Genomic DNA, 26,961 nt, shown 5'->3' on the forward strand with positions numbered 1-26,961 from the left:
TTTGGCATCGAATAAATAAATTTAAAATGAAAAAAATCCAACGGTATCTTTATTGATTTGTTTGCAGATTGTTATGATATGTATTATATTCTACAGCAGAACTAAATTTGAAATTGAAATGTGCATAAACAGATAAGAGATTTCACAGTTATAGAATCGTTTGCTCAAACGATTGCATTCTTTTAAAAAATTTTAAGTACAATTATTTTAATGAAAACGATAATTTTATTGAATCGCTTTTTCAGTTCAAAAATTATTGCGTTCTTTTAAAAATTTCAAAGTATAATTTTATAGTAAAAACTGTCCAGCATTTATAGAATTTCTTTCTCAAGTAATTGAGTTTGTTTTTCTGAATTTTTCGCATAACATTTTTAAAATTCTTATATAGATCGAATCATTTTCTCAAATGATGGGTTTTTCCACATTTAAATGAAGAATCTTAGAATGTTTTTTTTTTAATAAAACATACTATAATTTATAATAAAATATAATTTGAATTACATAAAGAATCTTTTCGGGTAGCATCATTTTACAGTAATATTTTGTACATTTTTACTGGGTATGTGAGCAAATTTCTCACAGAAGAAACGAATGCATATTTTCCCCATATCCTTAATAGATGACATCCTCCAAAAAATGTTCAGTTGATTTTCTTTACTTTGTAATAAGTGTATCAAACTCTTGAAAATTAACATATTTGTAACTTGAGGTGAATATGTAAGTTATTGAGATGAATATGTAAGTTATTTCCTTTAATATACAACCTTGATCGCATATTTTATTCATAAATTACAAATAAAATGCTATCTAGGTTGTTATCTAGGTAACTTTAGGGTAACTAGTCTAATCATATGCGGCTTTATAAGTTTCCAACTCTTGTAATTTCAATACTAATATAAGAAAATTAATTCCATGATATACTTATATTTAATAAGATGGAATAATAAAAATTTGATTATTGTTATCTAGGTTAATAACTTTAAAGATAACAGCCATAAGGTGACAAATCTAATCATATGCGTCTCCATGCGTTTTTAATTCTCACAATTTCAATACTAGTGTAACCAAAGTAATTCAATGATATATATTTAATAAAAATGAGACTTGATAATGTTAATAAATTATTGAAATTTAAATGTTGAATTATATCAAATTCAAACATTTGTGAGTGATTTTTGTTAAACATTTCTTGCATTCCTTTAATTTTAAAATGGCGTTGTGGACAACTGTTGATTTATCTAACAATTGAATATTTAAATAATTGAATATAATAAGTGAATTTTTAAATAATTGAATATAATAATTGAATTTTTAAATAATTGAATATAATAATTGAATTTTTAAATAGTTGAATATAATAATTGAATTTTTAAATAATAAAATATAATAATTGAATTTTGATTGTCTATAGTTGAATTTTCCTTCTAAATAGGATTTTTTAAATATCAAATGTGAAAACAAACAAAATAATATATTTTTTAAACAAATATTTGGATTAATGACCGACTTATCTTGTGTTCTACCATATTCTAATGAAATTAAATATTAACCACATGAATTACAAATGAAATATTGACTCCTTTGCTCATTGTAAATTTCGGGAAATTCTATAAAATTTTTGTTAAGCAATTTATTACAAATTAAAATTTTATTTACATTATTTCTAAAAATCATACAACATTATTAAATGTGCAATAAATTCATTTTTTATGGTTAAATAATTGAAAAATAATGAAAGAAAAAATTTAACAATTTCTCTTTCAAATTTTATGTTTCAAAAAGTTTTGAAATTGTTATTTTGATATTTATTTCAAATAAATTAGTTTTATTAATGTTTATACATCTAGGTTGTAAAAAAGTTAATTGCATAGTACTACATATTAAACAAAGTAAAATGATGTTAGATAATTATAAAATGCAATGCTTGAAAAGTATAATTTGTCAAAAGAAATAACAAAGTAATATCCGGAAAGTATAATTTGTTAAAAATTAATGCCTGAATAAGGAAATAGCAGAAATGTACAATGTGTTACAATTCATGCCTAAAGAAAGTAATATCAGAAATGCATAATTTGTCAAAAGTATTTACAGTATGAAGTAATATATGAAAAGTGCAATTTGTCAAAAATGATATCTGATTACAAAAGCTAGTCCAATTTTTCTGAAATAAAGTTCAGGCATGCTGTTAGGTACTTTTTTTAAACTGGTACTAAACCAATGTTGTTGTTCTTAAGAGAGTAATTAAATTCACAATCTATCAAAAGACATATAATTGTTTTTAGAATCCTCAGTATGTTTTGAATTCTAGGATTTGTTCTGAAAGTAATGACAGTGATTGATTAAGATAGACTTATTGAACCCTTTTTTTCTTGTAAACATACTTAAGGGTATACAAAAATAGGCTGTTGTGAATCGATACACTGCTTTCAATGTCATTAAAAAAAATTTTTTAATGTCCGCCATAGTTTTTTTAATATCAACCACAGTTTTTTCAATGTCAACCACAGTTTTTTTAAGGTCAACCACAGTTTTTTTTAATGTCCACCGCAGTTTTTTTAATGTCCACCACAGTTTTTTTAATGTCCACCACCGTCATAATCTTCAACACTCTCGTTAAAATTGCTTTAATCCAGCAGATGAAGTGAAATTCTACCAAATAAAGTTTTAAAAAAATGAGTGAACAATTATCAATGGTGTTCTTATCTGAAGTCAGAATTTTAATTATTTATTTATTATTAAATTGTGTTCGTCGTCAAATATTGTTGTATTAAATGGGGTAGACAATTTTTTTTCACCACATTTACGTTAATCTTAATCAAATTATCTAATAATGGTGATTTTTTGAAATGTAGAAATACAAGTTTATCATGTTTTGCCATAAATTAAACCTGTATGATTCACTCTCCTCTATAGCTATCATATTTTGACATTATAACCTTCGATTTTGATAATTAAAATAGAACATTTCTAGCATTTTCATTAGCATCAATAGGGAAAAAGAAACTGAATTTTTTAAAATGTTACTTCAGATTTGTAATAGGCATTCAATATTGCAAAAAACCAACCTACCCAGTAAAACCCGGCGAGTTTTACTGGGTAAAACCCACTCAGAAAACCCCAGTAAAACCCATCCTAAAGTGGGTTTTACTGGGGTTTTCGAAAATTGATTTCGTTTTTATCCTCTGTTATATTAAAGAGCTATTCTATTGAAATATATATGTAGTCTAGCCTAAAAAAATGAGCCTATAGTGAAAAAACTGTGTTTGGAGACTGGACAATCACCTTGCTGGTTAGATATGACTATGGCCATTGATTAGTGAGTGCCTTTGATTCGCTTTCAATGCAAAAAAATTATTTCCTCAAATATTTTTTAAGATTAGAAAATAAGTGAAAGTAATCTTGTATTAAAATAAGTTTCAAATGTGCGATGTATGCGAGTACATATAAAATTTTGTATCGTGATGTCAAAAGAAACTTTTTTCAGACTTTTGCACCAATTTATTTGTATCAATTACACTTTAATTACCTATATGTTAAGTCAATTCATGAAATTTAGACTTAATTATTAATATTAAAATAAGCTTTTTTTTAAAATAAGGTACTTATCCCTGACCTCTCTTTTGAAAAAAAGCCCAAGAAAACCCAGAAAAGCCCACCCGGGTTGGGTTTTTCGTAACCCTGTAGAGTTGCTTTCTTTAGTCGATAGCGAAGAATATCAAGATAATTCTGTTTATTGTGATTTAAGCAAACTGATTAAGTTAAAGAGAAGAAACAGAATAAAAATGCCATAACATGGATCTAGTCGTACTTTGCTTTATACATTAGGGGTATTTTGTTTTTTGTCCCCCTGATTCTTTTAGCTATTGATTGAAATGTTAGAAATATTACTTATCATTAATATACAAAGAATTACACCAGGAATTTCAGAAGTAATATTTTATCAGCAATAGAATTAGCGGCTTTCGAATATAATTGCCGGGTTTTGTAGAAACGTTTTTCACGTTGCGTCTATTTTACTCAACTGGGCATTGTTGCCGATTGCTTTACACAAAATTTCTGAAGTTCTAATTGCCGGATTTTGTAGAAACGTTTCTCATGTTGCGTCCATTTCACTCAACTGGGCATTGTTGCCGATTGCTTTACACGAAATTTCTGAAGTTCTGATTGCCGGATTTTGTAGAAACGTTTTTCATGTTGCGTCTATTTTACTCAACTGCGCATTGTTGCTGATTGCTTTACACAAAATTTCTAAGGTCATGCGCTGACATTGTTTCCAGGAATAATGCTACTAGAGACAAAGTTTCCATTTTCTTTGAGTAAACGTAAAATTAGGATCTAATATTTTTATATCCTGCTTTCTTTTTTGTTACAAAATATCCCTTTAATTACTTTTAAATTCGGTTTATTGTCTAAATCTCCCAGAGAATACAAATGTTTTGTACAGTTTCACTGATTCATTCGAAGCGTGACTTCAACGTATAGTTTACTTAAATATGAAATGACAGAACACGATATGATAATGCCGAATATATAAGAACACAAAACCCTTCATGCGTGGGAAAAAATGAAAATGGCTGACATAAAGTTATGCGACAAATGCAAAAAACTTCCACGCGCTTTTTGTTCTCTTCGAAAATCGCTTTTATTGGTTTGTATTTTTCCTTCTGTTGTTTTGGGAGAGAGTTCTTCACGCCTTATTCTGGTCAGTTAATCAAAGAGGTCAGTAAGAAATGCGAGTACTTTCTTTGTCCCATGCCGCATTGACACAAACGATACCGTATGCTAAATCATCCGGTGATTTTACTGAAGGTAAAGATGATACTGTATGTGAACGTATAGGTGCTTTTATGAATTTTGGAACTATCTTGTGAACTTTATATGGATTACGTGGTTTTAGATATCTTAATCTGAAGTGACTTTTTCTTTAACTAACCAGGTATTGTTTGCGTTCAATAATTCTTTCGTTACCAGTAATTGTTCATGATTGTAAACAATTTAGAATGCATGCTATGTTAATTACAGGATTCTTCTTTTTCATACTTAAAATTATATAATTGTTTTGGTACTTTATTGGCCTGTGATATCGTTAGGCTAATTCTTCAGTAATATTCAATATAGAGATGTTTTGTAAACGTTTTGATGCTTTTGTGAATTAATGAACTTATTTATAAATTCTATGACTTAATATGGATATTATTACAGATTTTAGGAATGTTTATAATACTTGCAAATATTCATTTATTTTATACTTAATAATAAACCGAATGTATAGAGCTTACAGTTGATAAAACTAGAAAATGTGCTATATAATTCCAATGTATTAGGGGAAAATACTTCGAAATTTACTTAATTTTCTAAAGAAAAATAGCAGGCAATTCATGTTAGTTTTCGAAATTAAATCCAAGATAAAAAGAAAAGGAATCCTGTGATTAACAGTGAAAATTGCATGAACATCTTTTCATACACTTATTATGCTAATTACATTATATGAATTTCCTGATATAACTTAATTTACCTTATAATAATTTAATGTACATAGTATGGTCAATTCTCCGATCTACTATTTAATGAACAGATGAATTTTGAAAACGTTTGTCTCTGTGAATTACAGAACTTATTCATGAATTCTATTAGTTTATTTGAATTTCGATGCAGATCGCTTTTTTTGTGAATTATAGAACTTGATCATAAACTCTATAAGTTTATTTGAATTTCGATGCAGATTTTTGGGGATATTATTCTTATGCGTTTGAGTAATTATTTCTTTTAAATTTTCCTTATAGCCAAAAGTATTAAGTCCCGGCTCATAATGTAGCCTTTTTTCATTTTCAAATCTTTGCCCGAAAGTAGCTTTTCAATGTTATTATAAAGATTGTTTGAGTTTTTACTAATTTATTAAATTCAGCTAATAATTTGGTAAAGAACGCTTTTTTTAATATCTTGCATAATTTTTAGATTTTAAAGCTCTCCGGTATTATATTGCCTCGCAATAATTTTATAAATTTTTAAACCTTTTGAAAAATTCGAAAATATGACCTCAAAACATTTTTGTCTTAATTAAATCTGAATTAAAATAAAAATTTTAATTCAGGGTTTTTCGACTATTTCCTATGGTATTAAGTATTGATCCACAAAATATTATTAATAAATTTTGATTTCGATATTTATGGCTTGAGGTAGTTCTCTTTCATCTATGCAATTTAACTTTTACATTACAACTATCTTTTAGCAGTTTACTGTCTTTGGAATGCATTTGGTTATTGCTGTTAGTAATTAGTATCTGTAAGTGTTACTACCATCATTGGCGATTACTTTGAAAAGTAGTTACCACAATAAGAAAGTTTATTCGAGTTATTTTTTTAAAAGAAAAATGCTGTAAGGAGTTTTTAAATTTTGTTTCTGATTATTGCGTTTATCGTCGCATTAATAATAAAAATAGATAATACTACGTGTTTTTATTAAGAAATTTAAATAATCTTTAAAAAATTGTTGCATATTTTGTTAAGCACAATTTTAATTACCTTTTTTTAAAATAATTCTATTGACAAAAATAGTTAAAATGCGATTCAATTATACAATGCGATAAAAAAAATGATGTAAGGAATTTTTAATTTTATTGCTTAATTTTGTATCTGATTATAGCGTTTATCGTTGCGCTATTAACAAAAATAGATATCACTATGTGTTTTAATTAAGAAAGTTAAATAAACCGTAAAAATTTGTTGCATATCTTGTTAAGCATAATTTTAATTACCTTTTTTTTAAAGTTATAATTCTGCTGACAAAAATAGTGAAAATGCGATTCAATTATACAATGTGATTCAATAAAGCAATTTAAGTATGTTATGCGAAAAGTTTGTGGTCGTATATATTTTTATTCGTGGTAAAAAATTTGAGTTAATATACTGAGTTAATATTGAGTTATTTTGAGTTAATATACTGAGTTAATACAGCGTCGTATATTTTTTTATTCGTGGTAAAAAATTTGAGTTAATATACTTATACAATATACTTTGAGTTAATATACTTACTTTGAGTTAATATACTGAGTTAATATTGAGTTATTTTGAGTTAATATACTGAATTAATATTGAGTACAGCGTCGTATATTTGTTAATTCGTGGTAAATATTTGAGTTAATATACTTATACAATATACTTTGAGTTAATATACTGAGTTAATATTGAGTTGATATACTTATAAAACTGACTTTCTTTTCTTAGGCATTTATTTGCAATTGGGAGCTCAGCATATGGCAAAATGAGCAAAGATAACGAAAATCAAGTTGTTGTTATCAGGTAAGGAATATCAGTTTTTAATTTTTAAATGTTTCACTAGCTTTCATCACCCGATTTTTTTTTAAAAATCTTTCAAACAATTCTAAAATCATAAATGTTACATAAAATAACAGAATAGAGTAAACATATTTCCTGCAACCCTGATTCTTTTTTAAATAATTTATATATTTATTTTGGTTGATTGTAGTCATTAAGAAAACTAATTATGGCTGTCATTATTATTAATAAGAAATCATAATTATAACATAAAGCAATAATAATAATATTAATTATTACCCTTTTTTCCGAATAATTTTTTTACTCTTAGTTCTTACATAAGTGTTAAAAAAGAAATTTGGTATCAGTTTTATCTTTCAATATTTAAGGTGTTTTTAATTAAAAATGTTCCTTTGTGACAAATTTTCAGTGATAATTTAGCTTATTTTGTTACATTTAATCTTAGCCTTACTCCCATATCATTCACTCTCTATATAGTTTTATTTTGAAATTATGAAGGAAAACAAAAACATATTATTCATGTTATTTCCGCTTCTGATATTCATTAATTATAAGGAAATTGGTTGACAATCGACATTAAGATTAAGATATAACGCACTTCAGACATTCTTTATTTTCAAATTGTCAATTTAATTCTTTGAAATAAACCATAAACTAAATAAATTTTTCTAAATTATGCAGAAACAACTCGCGTATCATTTCTGCCACAATTTGCTTTTAAAAATAGATCTACTGTTCTAAGAAAGACTTAGTATCTTTCAAGCATTCTTTAATACGTGACTGCTTTTTAATTGCATTGACAACTTTTCTTAATTGTTCGCGACCAAATGGGGCCAATTTGTGATCGTTTTTTTCCTTCTACCATCTAGCGGCGAAAGCGGGGCGGGGAAGACAGAAAGTACGAAGCTGATAATGCAGTATCTTGCAGCCGTGAACAAGTCGCCAAGTAACTTAATTACAGAACAAATTTTGGAAGCCAATCCATTGTTGGAGTCATTTGGAAATGCCAAAACAGTCAGAAACGATAATTCCAGTAGATTTGGAAAATATATGGAAGTGCATTTTAAAGAGTAAGTATTTTAAATAATTAATTCAATAAAATTAATAATGAATTAATTAGTAGAATTATTAAATAATTTCATTAATTATAATTAATAAAATTAATAATTCTTTTAATAAAGGTAAAAAGATTAATAATAAAGGTATCTATTTGCATAATTTTTTTAAACTTTTGGAATGTTTTTGAAATTAAAAATATTTTCGAAAGATACTTTCTTTTGAGAAATGTAGTTATGTGTATGTGTAATGCACTACGATGGTTCCGTGGTTAAAAGCAATGAGCTGTCAATATAAGGAACTGGGGTTCGATTCTCAAGGGGGGCTTGAAGTTCTCCCATCTTCATATAGATCGGTATCAGCTTGTTTGGAAAGTAAAAGCTGTTTTTGCACACTTCTGATCATGTTACAACCACGCCGTTGATCACGGAATTTCGGAGTCTTAACCTTCATGATCACCTTGGTCCTAAAGGGAATGCTTTACTATTTTTAGATATGTGTAAAATTTTGAATTATATTAACTATTGTTCAAACCAAATTCTATTTTTCATATTTTTACTGCTTAGGAAATATGGATGGTTTCGGAGATAAATGAAAATTGCTCACGGAGTTTATTATTTGTTTTTAAATATTTTTTTAACCCATCTGAAAATTATTAGTCTTTTGGCATATGAACCATAACTTCTTTTTTTTCCATCAATTTTTTTATTTAAAACTTTAATAAGCTTATTGGAAGTTTTTGTGAACTTAATTTATTGGAGAACACCTCCAAAAATTGAAATCCCATCATTTCGACAGTCTTGTGTTATTAAAGTAGTCCAATTAAACGTTCTCAAGAGGATAAGTATTTGAAGACTTTTCTATGACTCTTAATGACATATACATTAATTTTTGGTGCAGTGTTTTAAGAATTATCATTTGTTTGTTTAATATCTGTTAGTTTAATTCAAAGATAAAATTATTAATAACGTTTAAAACTTTCCCCTATTTTTTAATTTTTGAGAAATGTTTAGGTTAAGAATAGAAGCATATTTTAAAATTTTATGATCTTTATTTTAGTGGTGTAATAACGGGAGCAAGGAGTACAGAGTACCTACTAGAAAAGTCTCGAATAGTTACTCAGGTAAGATTTTATGATATTTTAGTTTTATTTGATTGTTAAAATGAGGAATGCCAAAAAATGACAAAAACTAGTTTTCTGAACGATAAAGCTAGACTACAATTAATTGAAATTCATTTCTTTTTTATATCTTTAGATTTTTCAGGATAATTTTACTAGTTTGAAATTTTGCATCTGATTGATGTAGTTTTTACCAAATATTTGACATATTTTCTTTATCTAGATTGACTGTATTTAGGTTAATGGCATTTTTTGATGAAATTTCAAAATTAGTTTTACTTTTTCGATTCTCAAACATAACTCTTTTCATTTCGTTCTTTTAAAATTTGCAGTTGTTTAACTTAGTTTAGTGTTTTTTTTCCTCATTTTTTGGAAAAAGAGAAGAATTTCAGACTCTAGTATCTCAAAGTTTTAAATTGAAAATAAAGCAGTTTTTTAATTTGATAAATTATTTAACACGCTAAAATCTTGTTATGTATGACTTTAATATATTTATATAATCAAAAAACTAAAACTGAAGGTTTCATAAATTTATTTAAATTGTCCTACTTAAATTTAGACCTCCAATACATGCTTTCTTTTAGCTATATTAAATAAAAATTATTAAAAAGTTGATTTTTTAATCTTTGCTGACATTTGTGTTGAAAATTCGTAATCTTTTCCCCACCAGATTCAACAATAGGCATACTAAAGTGCAAGGAAGAAAAAAAACTCGAAGCGTTAAGGACATTTTTGAAATAGTCTCAGTTTCGTTTGATCATTGATATAGTAACAGCAAATATATTTCAAAAACTATTTGTACTATTATTATTTTTATTATTATACTATAATTGTTACTGTTGGTTGCACTTTAAATAAACTTTGCAAAAATCATGAATTTTTCCAAACATATTTAATTTCCCCAAGATCTTCTAAGAAAAAATATTATAAGCATTCAAACAAAATGACGACAAAATATCCTGAAGGGAGACTGAATTATCACTGCAATTTATCTATCGTCAAAATTTTAGTATTTTGATGTGATATTTTCGAAATCAAATCTTCGAAAAGGTCTTAAGCTTACCAAATGTCTTAAATAAATGTATAGTTATTTCATATATATATTACTCAAAATATTTATTTATATTTTTCATAGATTGATTTTTTTCCTTGTTATTTTAGGCTTCTGATGAAAGAAATTATCACGTTTTTTACGAAATGCTAAGTGGGTTATCGGATTCAGAGAAAGAAAAATATGGTTTGCAAAGTGCCGATAACTACTTCTACCTCAATCAGGTAATTTGTTCGTTAAATATCTACATTCGTTGGTATAATGACAATTAGTTTAGAAGATTCTAATTATTCTAACTCCACTTTATGCTTTCATAATTGTGGTATCATTAGTAAATTGCTCATATGAAAGTGATTTATTTTAAATTAAAAATTTTGTGTATGAAACCTTTTTACGAGTTGTAAGCTTCGTATCAAAGAGACGTGGGTTATCGGATTCAGAGAAAGAAAAATATGGTTTGCAAAGTGCCGATAACTACTTCTACCTCAATCAGGTAAATTTAAAAAAAAAAAATCTACATTTGTTGGTATAATGCCCGTTAGTTTATAAGATTCTAATTATTCTAACTCCACTTGATACTTTCATAATTGTGGTATCATTTGTAAATTGCTCATATGAAAGTGATTTATTTTAAATTAAAAATTTTGTGTATGAAACCTTTTTACGAGTTGTAAGCTTCGCATCAAAGAGACGTGGGTTATCGGATTCAGAGAAAGAAAAATATGGTTTGCCAAGTGCCGATAACTACTTCTACCTCAATCAGGTAAATTTAAAAAAAAAATCTACAATTGTTGGTATAATGCCCGTTAGTTTATAAGATTCTAATTATTCTAATTCCACTTGATACTTTCATAATTGTGGTATCATTAGTTAATTGCTCATATGAAAGTGATTTATTTTAAATTGAAAATTTTGTGTATGAAACTTTTTTACGAGTTGTAAGCTTCGTATCAAAGAGACGTATATGATGTATAATTATTGTTTAAAAAAATGCTATATTAAAATTTTTTTTTCTTCTCCTTTCTTTTGTTTATAGGGTGGATGTTTTAAGATCAAGCCAAAAGACGATGCCGAGGATTTCCGAGCTCTATTAGCAGCTATGCAGGTCTTAAGCTTCACATCCGAAGAACAAGATACCATATTCCGCATTCTTGCATCTGTACTTCATTTAGGAAACATTTATTTCCACAGAAAACAAGTATGACTAATTTTCGAAATTTTCTAGTAACGTATGAATACTTGAAATTTTAATATTAACTAACAAATATAAAAACAATCACTGGTATGTTACCAATGGTTTTGCTTCATGCGTAAATCCGATTCAGATTTAGAAATTTTGTAAAAAGCAAGTAGCGACAGCGAAGACAGAACCTTCAACCTGTCAGTTCGCATAGCAAGGAGGTAAACAAGGCGTGTTCCAATTTCCTCCGAAATTTCGAAGGTTTATAACAAACAAAATATTACCAATACATTAACAAATTTTGCTTTTCTTGATAAAGAAGCATTACATGTTTTTTTACAAATGTTCAATATTTGAACCACATTTGGTGAGGCGACAGACTTCAATTCTATTCAGTTCTATTTGCAATTAATGACGTTGTTTACCTGGATATGCGGTTAATGTCACAAATATTGGAAAATTATGCATCATCCATTTTCCAACAAGATTAAGCATCCCCTCAATATCCGATCGTGATTTCCAAAACAACGCTGAATTGAGCGCAATTAGATGACGACAATCAACTTCTTCTATGGTTACCGCGCTCTCCAGGCTTAATTCAATTTTCTGTGATGTTTTTTGGGGGGTTTGGTCAACTCAATCAGATGGGCCAATCAGATGTGTCCCAGACAAGGTATGGATGTTCTTTCATTCTTTCTACTATCTGTCCTTACTGTGGAAGCAACGTTAGCCCACCTAGTATGATGCCCCTGAGAGAGTGGCCAACAAATATGCCTTAATTATACCTGAATGACGAGTGTCAATCGGGTGGGCATTGGAAGAAAAAAATGAAATTATGCATTATAAAACCAGTTAATGCAATTCTCAGTGATTTAAAAATTGTAATATAATAATTCTGAATAGATAATATATAATCCTTACTACACATTTAACTGTGAATTTTTGTTGATGAATATCAGCGATGGAAATGACTAACTCTCTCTGGCTCATTGCAGATTGTAAACAAACTACTAGCGATATTCCATAGTTTGTCTAAGCTAAGGACTCCTCCCGCTACAAAGTCTGAGGCTGCCTGGTGCTATGGAAACAAGAATGGCGCATTTTAGGGAGGGTGGCTTTACTTTAGGACTAACACAATAGACCGAAAAAAGAGATTCCCTATCTCTCGCCGACCCGAGCCGAAACCAATCCAAAACAGTAACCCCGCACCCCTACTTGAAATAGTCATACCTCATTACTATAGTCACCGCCACAGGTCTAGACGGAGATCTGGAGGTGTACTTATTTTAGACAAACTATACTTAGTATTTCTTGATATTCAAACGGCACCAACAATGATTTTTCTTTCGGAAAGCAAAGCGTGAACGTTTAGTGTTAGATTATTTAATTTAAATGTCTAAACTTAAATTGCACCCTTTAAGTAGAATCTGAATGCTCGATTTGGTGTTAGCAAAGTATTATTCTATCACATATTTTTTTAGTTTGTTTAATATCATATTCGGAGAGATATTGCACCACAATTTTTACAATGCATAAAAGTATTTATATTGGGTTATATATATGTTTTAAGTTAGTGTATTGTGTTGTTTTTTAGTTGAAACATGGTCAAGAAGGAGTTGAGATAGGCAGTGATGCAGAAATTAGATGGGCATCCCACTTACTTCAGCTATCTTTAGATGGAATTTTGCGAGCGATGACAACAAAAACAACGGTACACTCTATTTTTCTATCATACAAATAAATTTACTTTAAATGGATGTACAGTATGTAAGAAGAATATTGTATCTATCAATTTAAAATATTTATCGGAATAAATTACGCATAAATTAAAAATGCTATCATAACTACTGATTTTGCAATTTGAAAATGCAGAATGTTGATATAAGGCAAATAAGTTAAGCTTGACTATAAGACCATGAAAAACAGTCTGCTGTAAAATGTACCCAGACTTGAAAAAAAAAAAATGCCAATGTTGTCCGTTTTTTTTCCTACTTTCTTATTTATAGTCGGCATTTTTTTCGGGTCAATTTAAAGCCAGATTTATTGATGATTCATTCGGAAGCTCGAGTAATTTTCGTTCATCAATCATTGCACAGCTTTCCAAAATTTCAAATGCTTTATCTACAGTACAATATATATTAGTCATTTTAAAGCTTAAACATCCTTTCGAGTAGTCGTCTTTTTTTCTTCTATAAAGCTTGTCGATATTTATATATGAACTCGGAACTAGAGTAGAAAACGCGAAAATATTAAATAGTCGACCTGATAAAATATAACAATTAACAATGCCTAANAAAGGTACTTTTGGTAGGTAAAGGCCGCAAGACTTTCAATACTTTTGACCAGTTCTGATAAGACAGGTGGCCAACCAATAGAAAGACGTCTCAAATCAGTCTTTAAATTCATTCGGGCACTCGCATACAGACTACAAGGAAGAAGAATATGTTTGCTTCTAAATTCAGTTATTTCGCTTCTAAATTCTTCAATAGTGTTCCCCCTGATTCGCAAAACGCTCCAAACAAAGACTTATTTAAACAGAAATTAAAGAAATTTTTATTTACTATTAATGAAATTGAGAACTTTTAACTTTATTTTTTCACCTTGTATGCTTTACAAAATGTATATTGACAGTGAATTTTTATTTAATAAACGACATCTTGTTTATGTGCATTTTACTTTTGTATATACAGTTTTCTGTGTGTTTTTTTTAAAAATTTTCTTGTGTGGATTTATTATTAATAGTTTTTTTGGTTGCCATTACGGACTATGTGATCCCGGTTTACTGAAATATTTCCTGTCTGATTGTTCCTTTCATTGTAAATAATAATTATAATAATAATAATAAAATACCGAATTAGTAGATCTGACACGATCCACAATCACCGAATTTTGGATCGCGTTAAACCATAATATCGTGAGAATTCGCTGCAATATTGAACCAACCATGTTATTGTACTGTAATAAATTTTACGCTGGTTCAACATTAACGGAAGGATGGTTTAACAAAATATCGAATTAAGGTAGCAGAATATTTACTCCATTTTACGGTGGAAGGTAGTGATTTAATGGTTTAACGTTAATTTTTTGAAAGTATAGATACTTACCCATGTTTTTTGTTTTAAAAAGTTTTAAATGTTTCTTTTTATTATTTGCGTTCAAAGTCCGTTTTGTGACGCTTACATCTAAAATTTAAGATTTTTGAATTTAAAAAAATCGTTTTGAAACAGAAGTAGAGAACCAAAAAGTTTTGATAATGGTTTCGGCATCGGGAAAAAAAGTGTGGTCAAAGTACCTGAATATGGTAAGATTTACCGTGTTTTTGGCTCTATGGGAACACCAAGAAACTCTTTTTACCAGCACTTTGGTAATGGTTTTGGTAAAATTAGTAATAAAATAGGCTTTTATAATATTCAATAAAATGTGGTGTGGTAAAATTTAATAATTTTAGCAGGATATCTTAGAACACTCATTTATTCTGTTATATTTGCTTTTCGGTTTCGTATTTCTTTTCTAAAGGTGTGGTTATACAAACTATAATTTTTAAAATCAGAATTTCCAGTAAACCGTTATCATGTGAACGAAAAAATAAAAGAAAAAAATGATTTAAATAACGTATATTTTTTTTATTAACCAGAAATATGTTTTTTAAACAGAAATGTCATTACCGCACAGTTCGATAATTTTACCAGAATTTTTTTCCCATTAGTAGTTTTCTCAAACTGCCCTAAAAGTTAATAACACGGGTCGTATAGGAATAGTTAACTATGCTTCACAATCAAATGTCATAGCTGCACATTGCGAGAAAATAATTTTTCCTGCTAATTTCATGAGACGTAGCGCTATTTCTTGAACTCTAATAAAAGTATTACTTTGATCATTTTTAGGAATTCTTTTTAGAATTTTAGTTAATTTCATTAATCTAATTCGAGTTTTATTTTTCTTTTAGGAAGCCAGAAATGAACGAGTCGTCACTCCTTTGAATATTGATCAGGCATTAGATGCTAGGTAAGATATTTTATTAAAAATTGAAAGACAAACTTCATGTTACTAAGAATATTGTCTAAATTCGAATCTCCAAAGCAATTTTATGGAGTTAAAAAGGTGTGAAATTTTTTAAATAGTTGCTTAAAATTTTAGAGGAGATTTAATTAAAGGCATTAAAAATATGTGTAATAATATTTTCAGAGGTGCCAAATATTATGATTTATCCTTAATTTTTGCGATTTCGTAGTCAAGATTACGGTCTTATAATTGAATAAGAAAAATTACGGTTTTTGTGAACTTTCTTAATTTATTAAATATAAGTTTTATTTCATTAACTACATAAGAGTCATGAAATTTTGTTTACAGTGAATATTCGAAAGTTTTTTATTTAATTTAATAGTAAATTCATGCATAGTGTTATTAATATTAAACATATGCGTATCCATATATAATTAAGTCATAAAAACACCTTGAAAGTGCGCTAATTAGAATTTTGTTAACGTTATGTGTATTATTCTACATCTGATATCGGATAACTAGTGTGGAAAGTTTGTAGTTTGATTATGTTGAGAAAACGAATGAGAATTTTAGCAAAATTTTAAAAGGAGTTTATAAATTGGCCGTTGGTAAAATTACTAGTACAAAAAAGAGTAAACCTAATACGAGATGGATTAACTCCGTGTAGGAAAAATATCTTAAAATCATGCTCATTTCATAATAGAAAAAACTACCAACTGGAGACTACTTTTAGGCTATCTTGCTAACAAAGAAGAATAATGACGGAAAATAAATGAATAAATAGATATTAAAGTTGAAAGTAAGAAATGAGCAAATTAATAGCACTTGTAGCTTCAGAAAAATGAAATTTTTGCGAAATTTTATATAATAAAATATTTTGTGTGAAAATTACTCTCAAATACTAATAGAAATCTAATTTCTATAAACTAATTAATAACATAGAATGAAACACACAAAGTATTCTCTTAATAATTTGCCAAATATATTTGTAATATTTGTCGAAAAGGAATTCATTACCTGATTAGTTGAAGTCAAAACACAAATGAATATTTATTAAAAAAATCCGAATAAACAGTAATTGTTATTGATCTTCAATATTTAAGCTGGAAAAAAATAATCTTGCAATTCACATTTTTTTTTCTGAAGCATGAAAAAAAGAGTATGTAATCCCAAATCATCTAAAAAGGGAGTATCTTCCTGAATTGTATTTAAAATCAATATATTTTGATATGAAACTCAGCTTGTGCTTTAAAATTATAAATTTTATCGAAAAATTGACTGTTTCCTTTAAATATGTACATAACAAGTTGCGTATGGTCAAACTATATTCAAAAATAGAGCATGCTATTTACATTTTCTCTTTTTTAATTATAGAGATGCTATAGCTAAAGCTCTATACTCCAGTCTGTTCTCTTGGCTAGTACAAAGAGTCAACAATATTGTGTTCAAAGGGCCTAGAAAGACCTCTATAGCGATTCTTGATATATTTGGGTTTGAGGTACGAATTATTTATTGCATGTAATTTTTATAAATTTTCAAATGTATTATGCAATTTTATTTCAAATTTATTTTAAATTTACTGCTTTTTTTAAACAGATTTACTCTTAAAACTATGTGATATTATAGTTTAGAAATATTTGTTAAAATTGAAAGATGATGCTATATTTAAAATTGATTTCATTGCTAATCAATATTTTGTTACATATTGTAGTTTAAGTTTACGCAAAGTTAAAGCAAAATGTAAAGTACTATAAAAGTAAATAATACAGTAACGTTCCGCAACGACTTTAGAATTAAAAAAAATATTACTTTTCGTATTTTTAATAAAGAATTACTGATACCTTATCAAATCTTTTAAAGAAGTAATAGATAAGACAATAGTTCTATTTATCGGTATCCGTTTACGGTATCCGTAAATCAAGGCAACTTTGCCAGATTGGAAAAATATAGCTGTTGAAACCTTTCTTAGGATCTGAATAAAGGTTTAAAAACCTTTTTTATTTCCTCCTTAAGAAGCTCATCAGAACTAAAAAAAATAATCATTTTGCAAAACATGGCTAAGTTTCCCCGATTTATCAGTGCATTACTTGGAACAAGTTCTTTAATGGCAATAAAAGAATAACGGAAACAATAATTTAAATTTTTTTAGACTTAATGAACTTGTTTGAGCTCTAAAAATTATATTTTCAAAACGCGGAGAATTAGCTTCGATTTATGGTATTTCTTTTTCTTCAGTCACGTTTATTCTTGTTTCAAATTACCATTGACATAAGTAGTAAATCTAAATAGCTCTATAATCAGTTTGATAACTCTATAAACATTTCTCAATCACTAATATTTTTGTTACTTGTAACTGTATTCTTTTTTTCCCCTTGCGACTTTAGTGAAAACACCAAACTTAGTTTAAGATATCGTTAGATTTTTCTAAGTAGAGAAAACGTATATTCGCTTACATTTTGAGGCCGCACAGCTAATTCCAGATCTTATGACAGTTAGCTATAGATTAGATTCAATCTTAAAAATGAAATTAATTTTTAAGATGGATACTTTTTAGGTTAATTTAAGAACGCAATAATTTGTGCTATCAACATTAACTTCTGATTTTCATTTTCAAACTAGGACTTCAAAGAAAACAGTTTCGAGCAACTTTGTATAAATTATGCCAACGAAACATTGCAGTACTATTTCAATAAACACGTGTTCAAGTTGGAGCAACAAGAGTATGCCAAAGAAAGAATAGAATGGCAACCTATAAACTATCAAGACAACCAACCTGTGCTCAATCTTATAGCCAAGAAACCAGTTGGCATTCTTCCACTTTTAGACGATGAAAGCAACTTTCCTAAGGTAATTTCATGACTATATAATATGCAAAATAAAATAAAAAATCCGTTTTGGTTTGCATTATTTGTTTAATATGTTCTATTTCCGTTAAAATTTTTTGGTGCTCCTCATACAACTGTATTGATATATTTTTGCTTTGGCTGCATTAATACAATATTAGAAAGCACTATGGTGTGTGTGTAATACTCATATATGCGCATCGCGATGGCTCAGGGGATAGAGCGTTCGCCTTTCAATGAGGCGAACCGGGTACGAATCCCAGTTGATACGAATTCCGTATCCGGCTTGCACCGATCGCAGTGCTGACGTGAAATATCCTCAGTGGTAGATGTATCATGGGTTAGAGTCCCCTTGCCATCAGGCTAACCGTGGGAGGTTTTCGTGATCTTCCCCCTCCATGTAACGCAAATGTGGGTTAGCTCCATCAAAAAGTCTTCCACGAAGGCAAATTTCTCCCAATACTTGATCCAGGAGTTCTCTTGTCTTCTGGATTGGGTTCAAAATTACAAGGCTACGGAGTTGAACATTAGTAGTCGTAAACCCATCAAATTGGGTCTGCTGTTCAACAACGGTTATAAAATGAAATAATCAGGTTTAGAGCAGCGATGGCTCAGGGAATAGAGCGTTCGCCTTCCAATGAGGTGAACCGGGCTCGAATCCCGACGATGGCTGGGATACGAATTCCGCATCCGGCTTGCACCGACCGCAGTGCTGACGTGAAATATCCTCAGTGGTAGACGGATTATGGGTTAGAGNGCAAGGCTACGGAGTTGAACATTAGCAGTCGTAAACCCGAAATCGGGTCTGCTGTTCAACGACGGTTATAAAATAAAATAATCAGGTTTAGAGCCGCGATGGTTAAGAGGAAAGAGCGTTCGCCTTCCAATGAGGTGAACCGGGTTCGAATCCCGGCGATGGCTGGGATACGAGTTCCGCATCCGACTTGCACCGACCGCAGTGCTGACGTGAAATATCCTCAGTATTAGACGGATCATGGGTTAGAGTCCCCTTGCCGTCAGGCTTACCGTGGGAGATTCTCGTGGTTTTCCTCTCCATGCAAACTAAAATGCGGATTAATTCCATTAAAAATTCCTCCACGAAGGCAAATTTCTCCCAATACTTGATCCAGGAGTTCCCTTGTCTTCTGGATTAGGTTCTAAATTAGAAGGATTTGGAGTTGAACATTAATAGTCGTAAACCCAAAATTGGGTCTTCTGTTCATCGACAGTTATAAAATAATAATAATAATAATAATCAGGTTTAAAAATAAATTAAACTTGGCTAGCAAAAAAGATTTTTGGCGAATGATTATGTTATTAATGGAATTTTTAGAAAGTCTCCATTAAAAATTTAATTTACCAAATCTGTTATTTTATTTTTTGTAGAACTAACTCACTGTAATAATTTTATGATGATAGGTTGAGCTTACACGTAATTATTATAAAATCGAATCATAGTTATAAAATCAGCAAATAAGAGCTTTTTTCTCCTAAATTTTAATTTATCTTTATAATTTCGGAACAGAATGTAATTATTATTGTTTCTTAGTTTGGTTTTTGTTTAAAAACATTTAAAGATTGGTATTTTTGCTCTCAGTGCAATGTAGTTAGATGAGCAAGTTAACGACTATAGTCTTATTAATCTCATGTACAAAAAAAATATGAAAACATTTAAATTTGAATAATATTTTTTTGCCCTAGCTGTGGCGAATTCAGAGATTCATACTATGTCTAATGTAGGTTTTTATTGAAGGAAATTCAAAACTTCTACTTAAATATATTAAGCGTCATTAAAATATAGATTTTAAAACCATGTGGTTTAAAAATGGCGACTAGTAAAAAAAAAAAAACAATTACAAAAGTACAGAAGTCGAAAATGAGTATTTTGCTGCATAAGAAACCAGATAATTCATTAAAAAAAAGTTTTAAAATTAGTTACAAATCTTGCTCAGGTATAGCTTTTCTAATTAGGAAAAACCATGAGCCCTTATTTTTAAAATAACCTTCATTTGCAAAGACAACGCTGTATCCTCTTAGAACAAATATTTTAGATTCCATGCATATTTCAGATAAATTGGTCTTATACATTGATTAATACTTTCTTAGAAGCACCATCTGTAGATGAAATTCGTTACTAATTTTGATATTTGGTGAGAATCCATTTTATTTTATTTTATAACCGTCGTTGAACAGTCGACCCAATTCTATGGGTTTACGGTTACTAATGTTGAACTCCGTAGCCTTGTAATTTTGAACCCAATCCAGAAGACAAAGGAACTCCTAGATCGAGTATTTTGGGAAATTTGCCTTCGTGGAGGACTTTTTGATAGAGCTAACCCGCATTTGTGTTACATGGAGAGGAAGACCACGAGAACCTCCCACGATTAGCCTTGTCTGTCTGTTTTCTAAGCAGAATGTTACTAACCATAAGTTTTCAACCCCTTCTGCTTTTTTTTATAATGGATTATTATTTAAAATCACCAGCAATTTTTTGTTACAACTAGTGAACTGGTACATATTTCTATTTCTAACTCCATAAACTGTCGGAAGTTTCGCGGTATTAAGGTTTTTATGATTGGTATGTGAAAGATATTGTGTAACAATACGACTTATAATTATTTATTATTTTTTTTCTTCAGGCAACTGATCTGTCTTTCTTAGAGAAGTGCCATTATAACCATGCTCTCAATGAGTTGTACAGTCGTCCTAGAATGTCTTCCATGGAATTCGGTGTGAAACACTATGCTGGTCAAGTGTGGTATTCAGTAGATGGCTTTCTGGACAAAAATAGAGACACGCTCAGGAATGTTGTTGTGGAATTGCTAATCAGTAGTAAACTTCCTGTAAGTAGTATTTGTATTTTTTTTAAAACTAAATTTCAGTTTGCAATGTAGGATTGTATAATGTTGTTATACTACATTTGTTGCATACTTCTGATACTGAAATGTGCAAGTAGTATACGCTTTCGTAGGCGTGAACATGAAATTTAATAGATGAATATGAAATTTGATAGAAAAATGTGAATGGGCAACTGAATAGGAAAATGGGCAACTGAATAGGAAAATGGGCAACTGAATAGGAAAAAGGGCGGGCACCTGAATAGGAAAATGGGCAACTGCGTCGAAAAATGTAATAGGAAAATGTGAATAGGAAACTTTATATATTCTACGACATTAGTGGAGGAAACTAAAAATAACAGTAAATTTTGAGAATATTTGATTATTGGACAGAGCTAGCACATTTTTGTTAGTAAAAAATGCTTAAAAATCAGGGGAGTATTTGAATCGTTGAATGCATAAAAGGTTATAATCCTGCTAACTTTATTTCGAGAAATCTAAAATGAAAACTATTTTCTGATTTTACTATCAGTGAAAAAAGTCTTAAGAAATTATGTTTATGCTATTATACCTAAACCATGGGCGTAATTTTGTTTTGCTTTTATAGGAAAAGCAGAAAATATTTTCCTTTTTAGTTTTCTCGAAAAGTAGTTGGCAGTATCTAAGCCTTTTTCTGTATTTGGCGATTAATTTGTGTTTAAATAATATTTAAAGAAAGCCAATTTTTTTTAATGTTAACTTTACCATCTTAGTTTAAAAATACAAAATAGCGTGATGTCAACTTCATATAACAATAAAATTAATAACATTATATGATAGTCAAAAATATAACATAATTATGCGTAAATTTGTTCTGTTTAACTCCACTGGTTGTCTGAGAGTTGACTGGTTGTCTCAAACAATAAATTGTTAAGTTAAAATATTTAATTATTAAATTAAAATTCAATAATTAATGTTGATTAGTAATTATTAAAATGAAACTTATTAATGTTAGGTAATTATTACAATGTTAAAAAGTAAGAAAAATTTGCAATCGTACTCTCTATAGAAATTATTTTTAAGTTTGCTTTCTAATTTTACACTTGAGATTTATAATGGCATTATTCAACATTATCTTTTCAGTAAGAATTTATCTTTTTGTATTCTGCGTAAAATCTGCATTAAATTAATTTAAAACTTTTGCATTTGTGAAGATAACACTAACTTTAAACTTGATTTTTAGCATTGTAGCATTTTATAGATAATGTTGATTTATTATGATTGTAGGTAAGTTTCCACATTTTAAGCAATTTTTCTGCAGTTAAGGTCAAGTAACCTTACTTTTAATTTCCTTTCATAATTCAGTATTTAATTTTGTCTTTTCTTTGAGCATTGTTTATAGCTATAGCTATTATATAAATTTCTTTATAAATATTTTATCCTACATACAGCAGTTCCATCATTTTCAAATAACTTATTAATTTTTTTTCGAAATTGTGAATTACCTTTTGAAAAGAATAAAAACAACGGTAATAAAAATCGATTAAAAATTTTTTGTTAAAGTTATGCAATGTTTTAATCTATAGCTTACACTTACCACTAAATCAAATATAATTGATTAAAGCTAGAGCTTTCTTTTAACATGAATTAATTATATTTTGATCTTCGTAAGAATTATTTTTTGTTACGAAGTGTATCTCGATTGAATTTTAATAATTATAATATTGATAGTGGTGCCATCTCGCAATTTTAATCTGAACTATGTAAATCAATTTTTGTCTACAATCGATGATAAATTTTATTTTCGAATGAAATATTTCTTTTTCTCTGTCTCATTGAATTTTAAATCTTTGTATTGCATTTGTATGTAAGAAGTGTATGCAAGAAGTGATATTACTTTTTCAGTAAAATAGAAAATATTACCCTTATGTTTCTGTTTGAAATAGTTTTAATAAATGTATACGATAAAGTTTGCTTTTTTAACCATTGCACCTATTTATTTCGTGAAAATCCAATAATTAGATCAATATTTAGGGTGATTGCTTTATCTCACTATATAGTAGGGGTATATAGAACTAAAGAGTAGTTCTTTATTCGGAAATGAACTCCTGGGATCATTTTCTAGTTCTTTGGGGACGAGAATATACGATATTTAAAATTCAGTTTTCATATCAATTGTTAATTAATTAACTATTTACTAATTTTACTAAGAACAAAATATCAATTTTTCTTAAAAATATTAAAAAGTGCATCAAATTATACATGCAAAATATTATCGAATGAAAAAAAAAATGAATGAATTTGTCTTTACAAAAGTTTAATTAATGCAGGTTTTAGATGTCTGCGTAGAAAAACTTTTTTTATGCTTTTTACTGTAAATAATGTACATCTTTCATTTTGAATGAAAACATCGAAAGCGTTCAATATTTTGACTTTTTGAATTATTATTTTCACATTTTGGAATTTGAACGTTATATTTTCACCTTTTTTTCCAAAGTTATTGAAATTAATTTGAAAAACTCTTATCATATAGTTCTTACCTTAATTACGTAGGTTTGTCTAATTAATTTTTGTCTATGATGTGGCCTTAAGGGCCGCAGGTTTTTCAGGTGTACCTAACTCTCTATGTGTATGAAAATATATCCTTTTTAATTGGTTTTAATTCTTGCTGTGTGAAATATTTCTTTTAACGACTGTAAGTAGATTAATTATTCTAAAATATGGAGATTTAATCCTGTTTTCCGTATTCTAATTAATATATTTACATACCTGACAAAATTTTTAAAAACCGTTGATACAAGGGAAGGTACATTGGGTTATTTTACATTCGAATTAAATTTCACTTCTGAAATTCCTCAAACATAATCCGATTTCATGACACTTTCTTTATTTTAGTTGATTTCCTACTTTGCTCTTAATAAATTTGTTCTATAGAGCGAAAAAAAAATCCCAATACTCTGAATAACTTTCGAAATCTAATGATTGGATTTTCAGGTACCAACACTTAATCTTAATGGCTCACATGGTGACCTCAGACATGAGAAGACGATATTTTAAGTTACAAAATCTGACACAAAGAGTTTTTTTTTTAAAATAAATAAATAAATAAATATATTTTTTTTATAATTTTAGAAATATTAATTTAAAATTACATTTCTTAGGAACTATCGAGTTCTCTTAATTTTTCTATTTTGCGAGATAAAATTACATTCTTTAAAATGATGTAAAAATTTATATACCTTACAATTCAAAATGTTTTCGACTATTACAAAATAAAATAATAAATAATTATAAAGAATAATTTTTTTGCACGGAATTATCTTTGGAGGCAAAAGTTTTCGATTATCTTGAAAAATTTTCTAGATATGGCAAAAAACGCAAAGTAAAATTAACATTAAGGGGTCGCTTTCCAGATCTAACTATCGGGGACAGATTTCCCCGACTGCGGGTTACCCCTTATATTTTTAAGGAGGTAATTTTGCTACTACCCCTTAATAATTGAGGTCATTTTGCGCCCTGTACCGTTTGAATGTCAAATTTCAACACTTGAAACTATTTTTTTCTCAAAAAAAGAAGAAAAAAATCATGAAATTATCACTTATCACTTTTAAAAATTTTTTAGCATTGAAGTAATAGGCATTTCTCCGAACATTTTTAGTTTCAAGACATGTAAGCAGTTTTGCAGTTCGTTTCCGTTAATTCGTCTTTTTTTTTTTGTCCTTGAGTGTTAACACATTGCTGACCGGCAACTTTTCTGAAAATTACCCCATGTCATCGGATATTGTTCTGAAAGCGAATGTGGAAGTAAAACAATATAAATAAACTTTAAAAACTTTTAATTTTTAGTGCCGTATGATAAAAAGTATAACAATCACCTACGTGTAATGGTACACCATAAGTTTTGCAAATATATCTAGTTTCGTTAAGTTATTAAAAATCAGTATAGAATTAAATAGTAAAACTTGAAAAGTGAGGAAAATTACGCCCACTTTTTAAAATAGTCACCACGAGATCACTGCTAACGAAAACACGAGTTAACTTGTTATCGGTCAATGTGTTAATATAATGTGCCTTTCACTGTACAATACAAGTCTCAAGTTTAGAACCATCAGCAATTTTTTTCTCTANTTGAAAGAAAAACCAGCAAATAATTTTCTAACTTTATGCCGGAAATGATTTTCGGAAAAAGTAATTTAATCATCGGTCATTGTTCCATCGTAGAAGCGTTAAAATTACTGTCATTTTACGTTTCTCTAGCGTTGACTTAAAACCAGACTTCTTGTGCACGCAATGTATTGTTTGACATGCAAAAATTGTAACTTTTAAAATTGGGTTATTTAAAAGTATATTTTTGAGGATTTCAAAACCTCAGCATTCTTATTTTATTGCAATTTCAGAAACAATAGTTCGGCTTAAATTGTAAATAATTGTGTTTTAGCTACAATAATACCAAATGCATAATTTGTATTGTCGTATTGATTAACAGGGTGCGTAGTGTTTTTCAAAGGTGCTTAAAGGTGCTTATTTTCGATTTTCGTCTTTTGAAAGTGCTTTTTTCATTGGGTGTTTTTAAAAAATGTTTAATTTTCCCGTTTTCTCATTGAGATTTTTCCTTTACCATGTTGATTTTCGCTTCGAATTATGCAAAAACAGTTCACATTGTTCTATTCAACGTTTTCACAATTAATTCAACCCCAATCTATTTCGGTGTATCGTCAGTCCGTAGAGTTTGAAAACGCCATTCGTTTTACATGATTCAAAATTTCATGATTTTTGACAATTGTCAAAAACAATGCCAAAAGTTTTTTTTTTTGACATGACGGTTAAAACATGATAAAACCGACAATTGTCAAAAACCTTCCAACCCAGTCTAATTATGATATTTTTTTAAAGTGCTTAAAAATATTTTTTGGATCCTTGAAAAGTGCTTAAAAGGTGCTTATTTTTTGTTGAACAATTTGGCTACGCACCCTGATTAAATCATAAAGGCTTTTTCATTCCGCCTGCAAATGGACAACTGGCAAAATTTTCCGAATTTAAATATGTGAAAAATAAATTTTAACTTCGATTCTCGGCTCTCCTGGATTAATTGGATTCTTCCACTCAATATTTCCTCTCTTTGAAATCCGAATAAATGTATAAATAAGCAATAAAAAGAATTTTTTTTAGATAAGAACTGTGATTTTAGTTGAAAATTTCATGATATTTATGTGACATAACAATATTTGAATGTTGTTTATTTTCAACAGTTACTGGAGTCATTGAAGCATGCAAATTTTTCTGAGTAAAAACAAACACGTCAGAACTTTGCCAGTCTATTTTAAGTCTAGACGTTAATGAAAAACTGCTACTTAGAAAGTAAATTACGCCACCTTTACATTTAGTGGACTTATCTTTCTAAGGCTGAAAGCAATCTTTTTTTGTGATAGTTTTTTTTTTCTTTTTAAGAAAATTGTTTGCTTTTGAGTGGAAAGGAGTGTTTTTTATTACATCAGATTGTTCTAAATTTATGCTTGCAACTGTTGATATAAAAAAAAATTCTCATTATGACAAAAAGGAAAACATTTTTTTAATCATTTTAAAATAACATTCTTTTTG

At 28.6% G+C, this 26,961-nt stretch overlaps 1 protein-coding gene across 1 annotated transcript in view; it reads left to right on the plus strand.

The window, feature by feature from the left end:
• LOC107445751 (Myosin 10A) overlaps window positions 1-26,961 on the plus strand; it is a 281,182-nt gene that overhangs the window by 86,756 nt on the left and 167,465 nt on the right. The window contains exons 7-16 of the mRNA XM_071185451.1: window positions 7,224-7,298; window positions 8,165-8,365; window positions 9,411-9,474; window positions 10,633-10,746; window positions 11,559-11,720; window positions 13,297-13,413; window positions 15,649-15,707; window positions 17,079-17,202; window positions 18,324-18,551; window positions 21,187-21,390. Coding sequence (XP_071041552.1) covers window positions 7,224-7,298; window positions 8,165-8,365; window positions 9,411-9,474; window positions 10,633-10,746; window positions 11,559-11,720; window positions 13,297-13,413; window positions 15,649-15,707; window positions 17,079-17,202; window positions 18,324-18,551; window positions 21,187-21,390 — 1,348 coding nt within the window. The remainder of the gene's footprint in view (window positions 1-7,223; window positions 7,299-8,164; window positions 8,366-9,410; window positions 9,475-10,632; window positions 10,747-11,558; window positions 11,721-13,296; window positions 13,414-15,648; window positions 15,708-17,078; window positions 17,203-18,323; window positions 18,552-21,186; window positions 21,391-26,961) is intronic.

This window comes from Parasteatoda tepidariorum, chromosome 9 (genome assembly GCF_043381705.1).
Source record: "Parasteatoda tepidariorum isolate YZ-2023 chromosome 9, CAS_Ptep_4.0, whole genome shotgun sequence".
Lineage (NCBI taxonomy): Eukaryota > Metazoa > Arthropoda > Arachnida > Araneae > Theridiidae > Parasteatoda > Parasteatoda tepidariorum.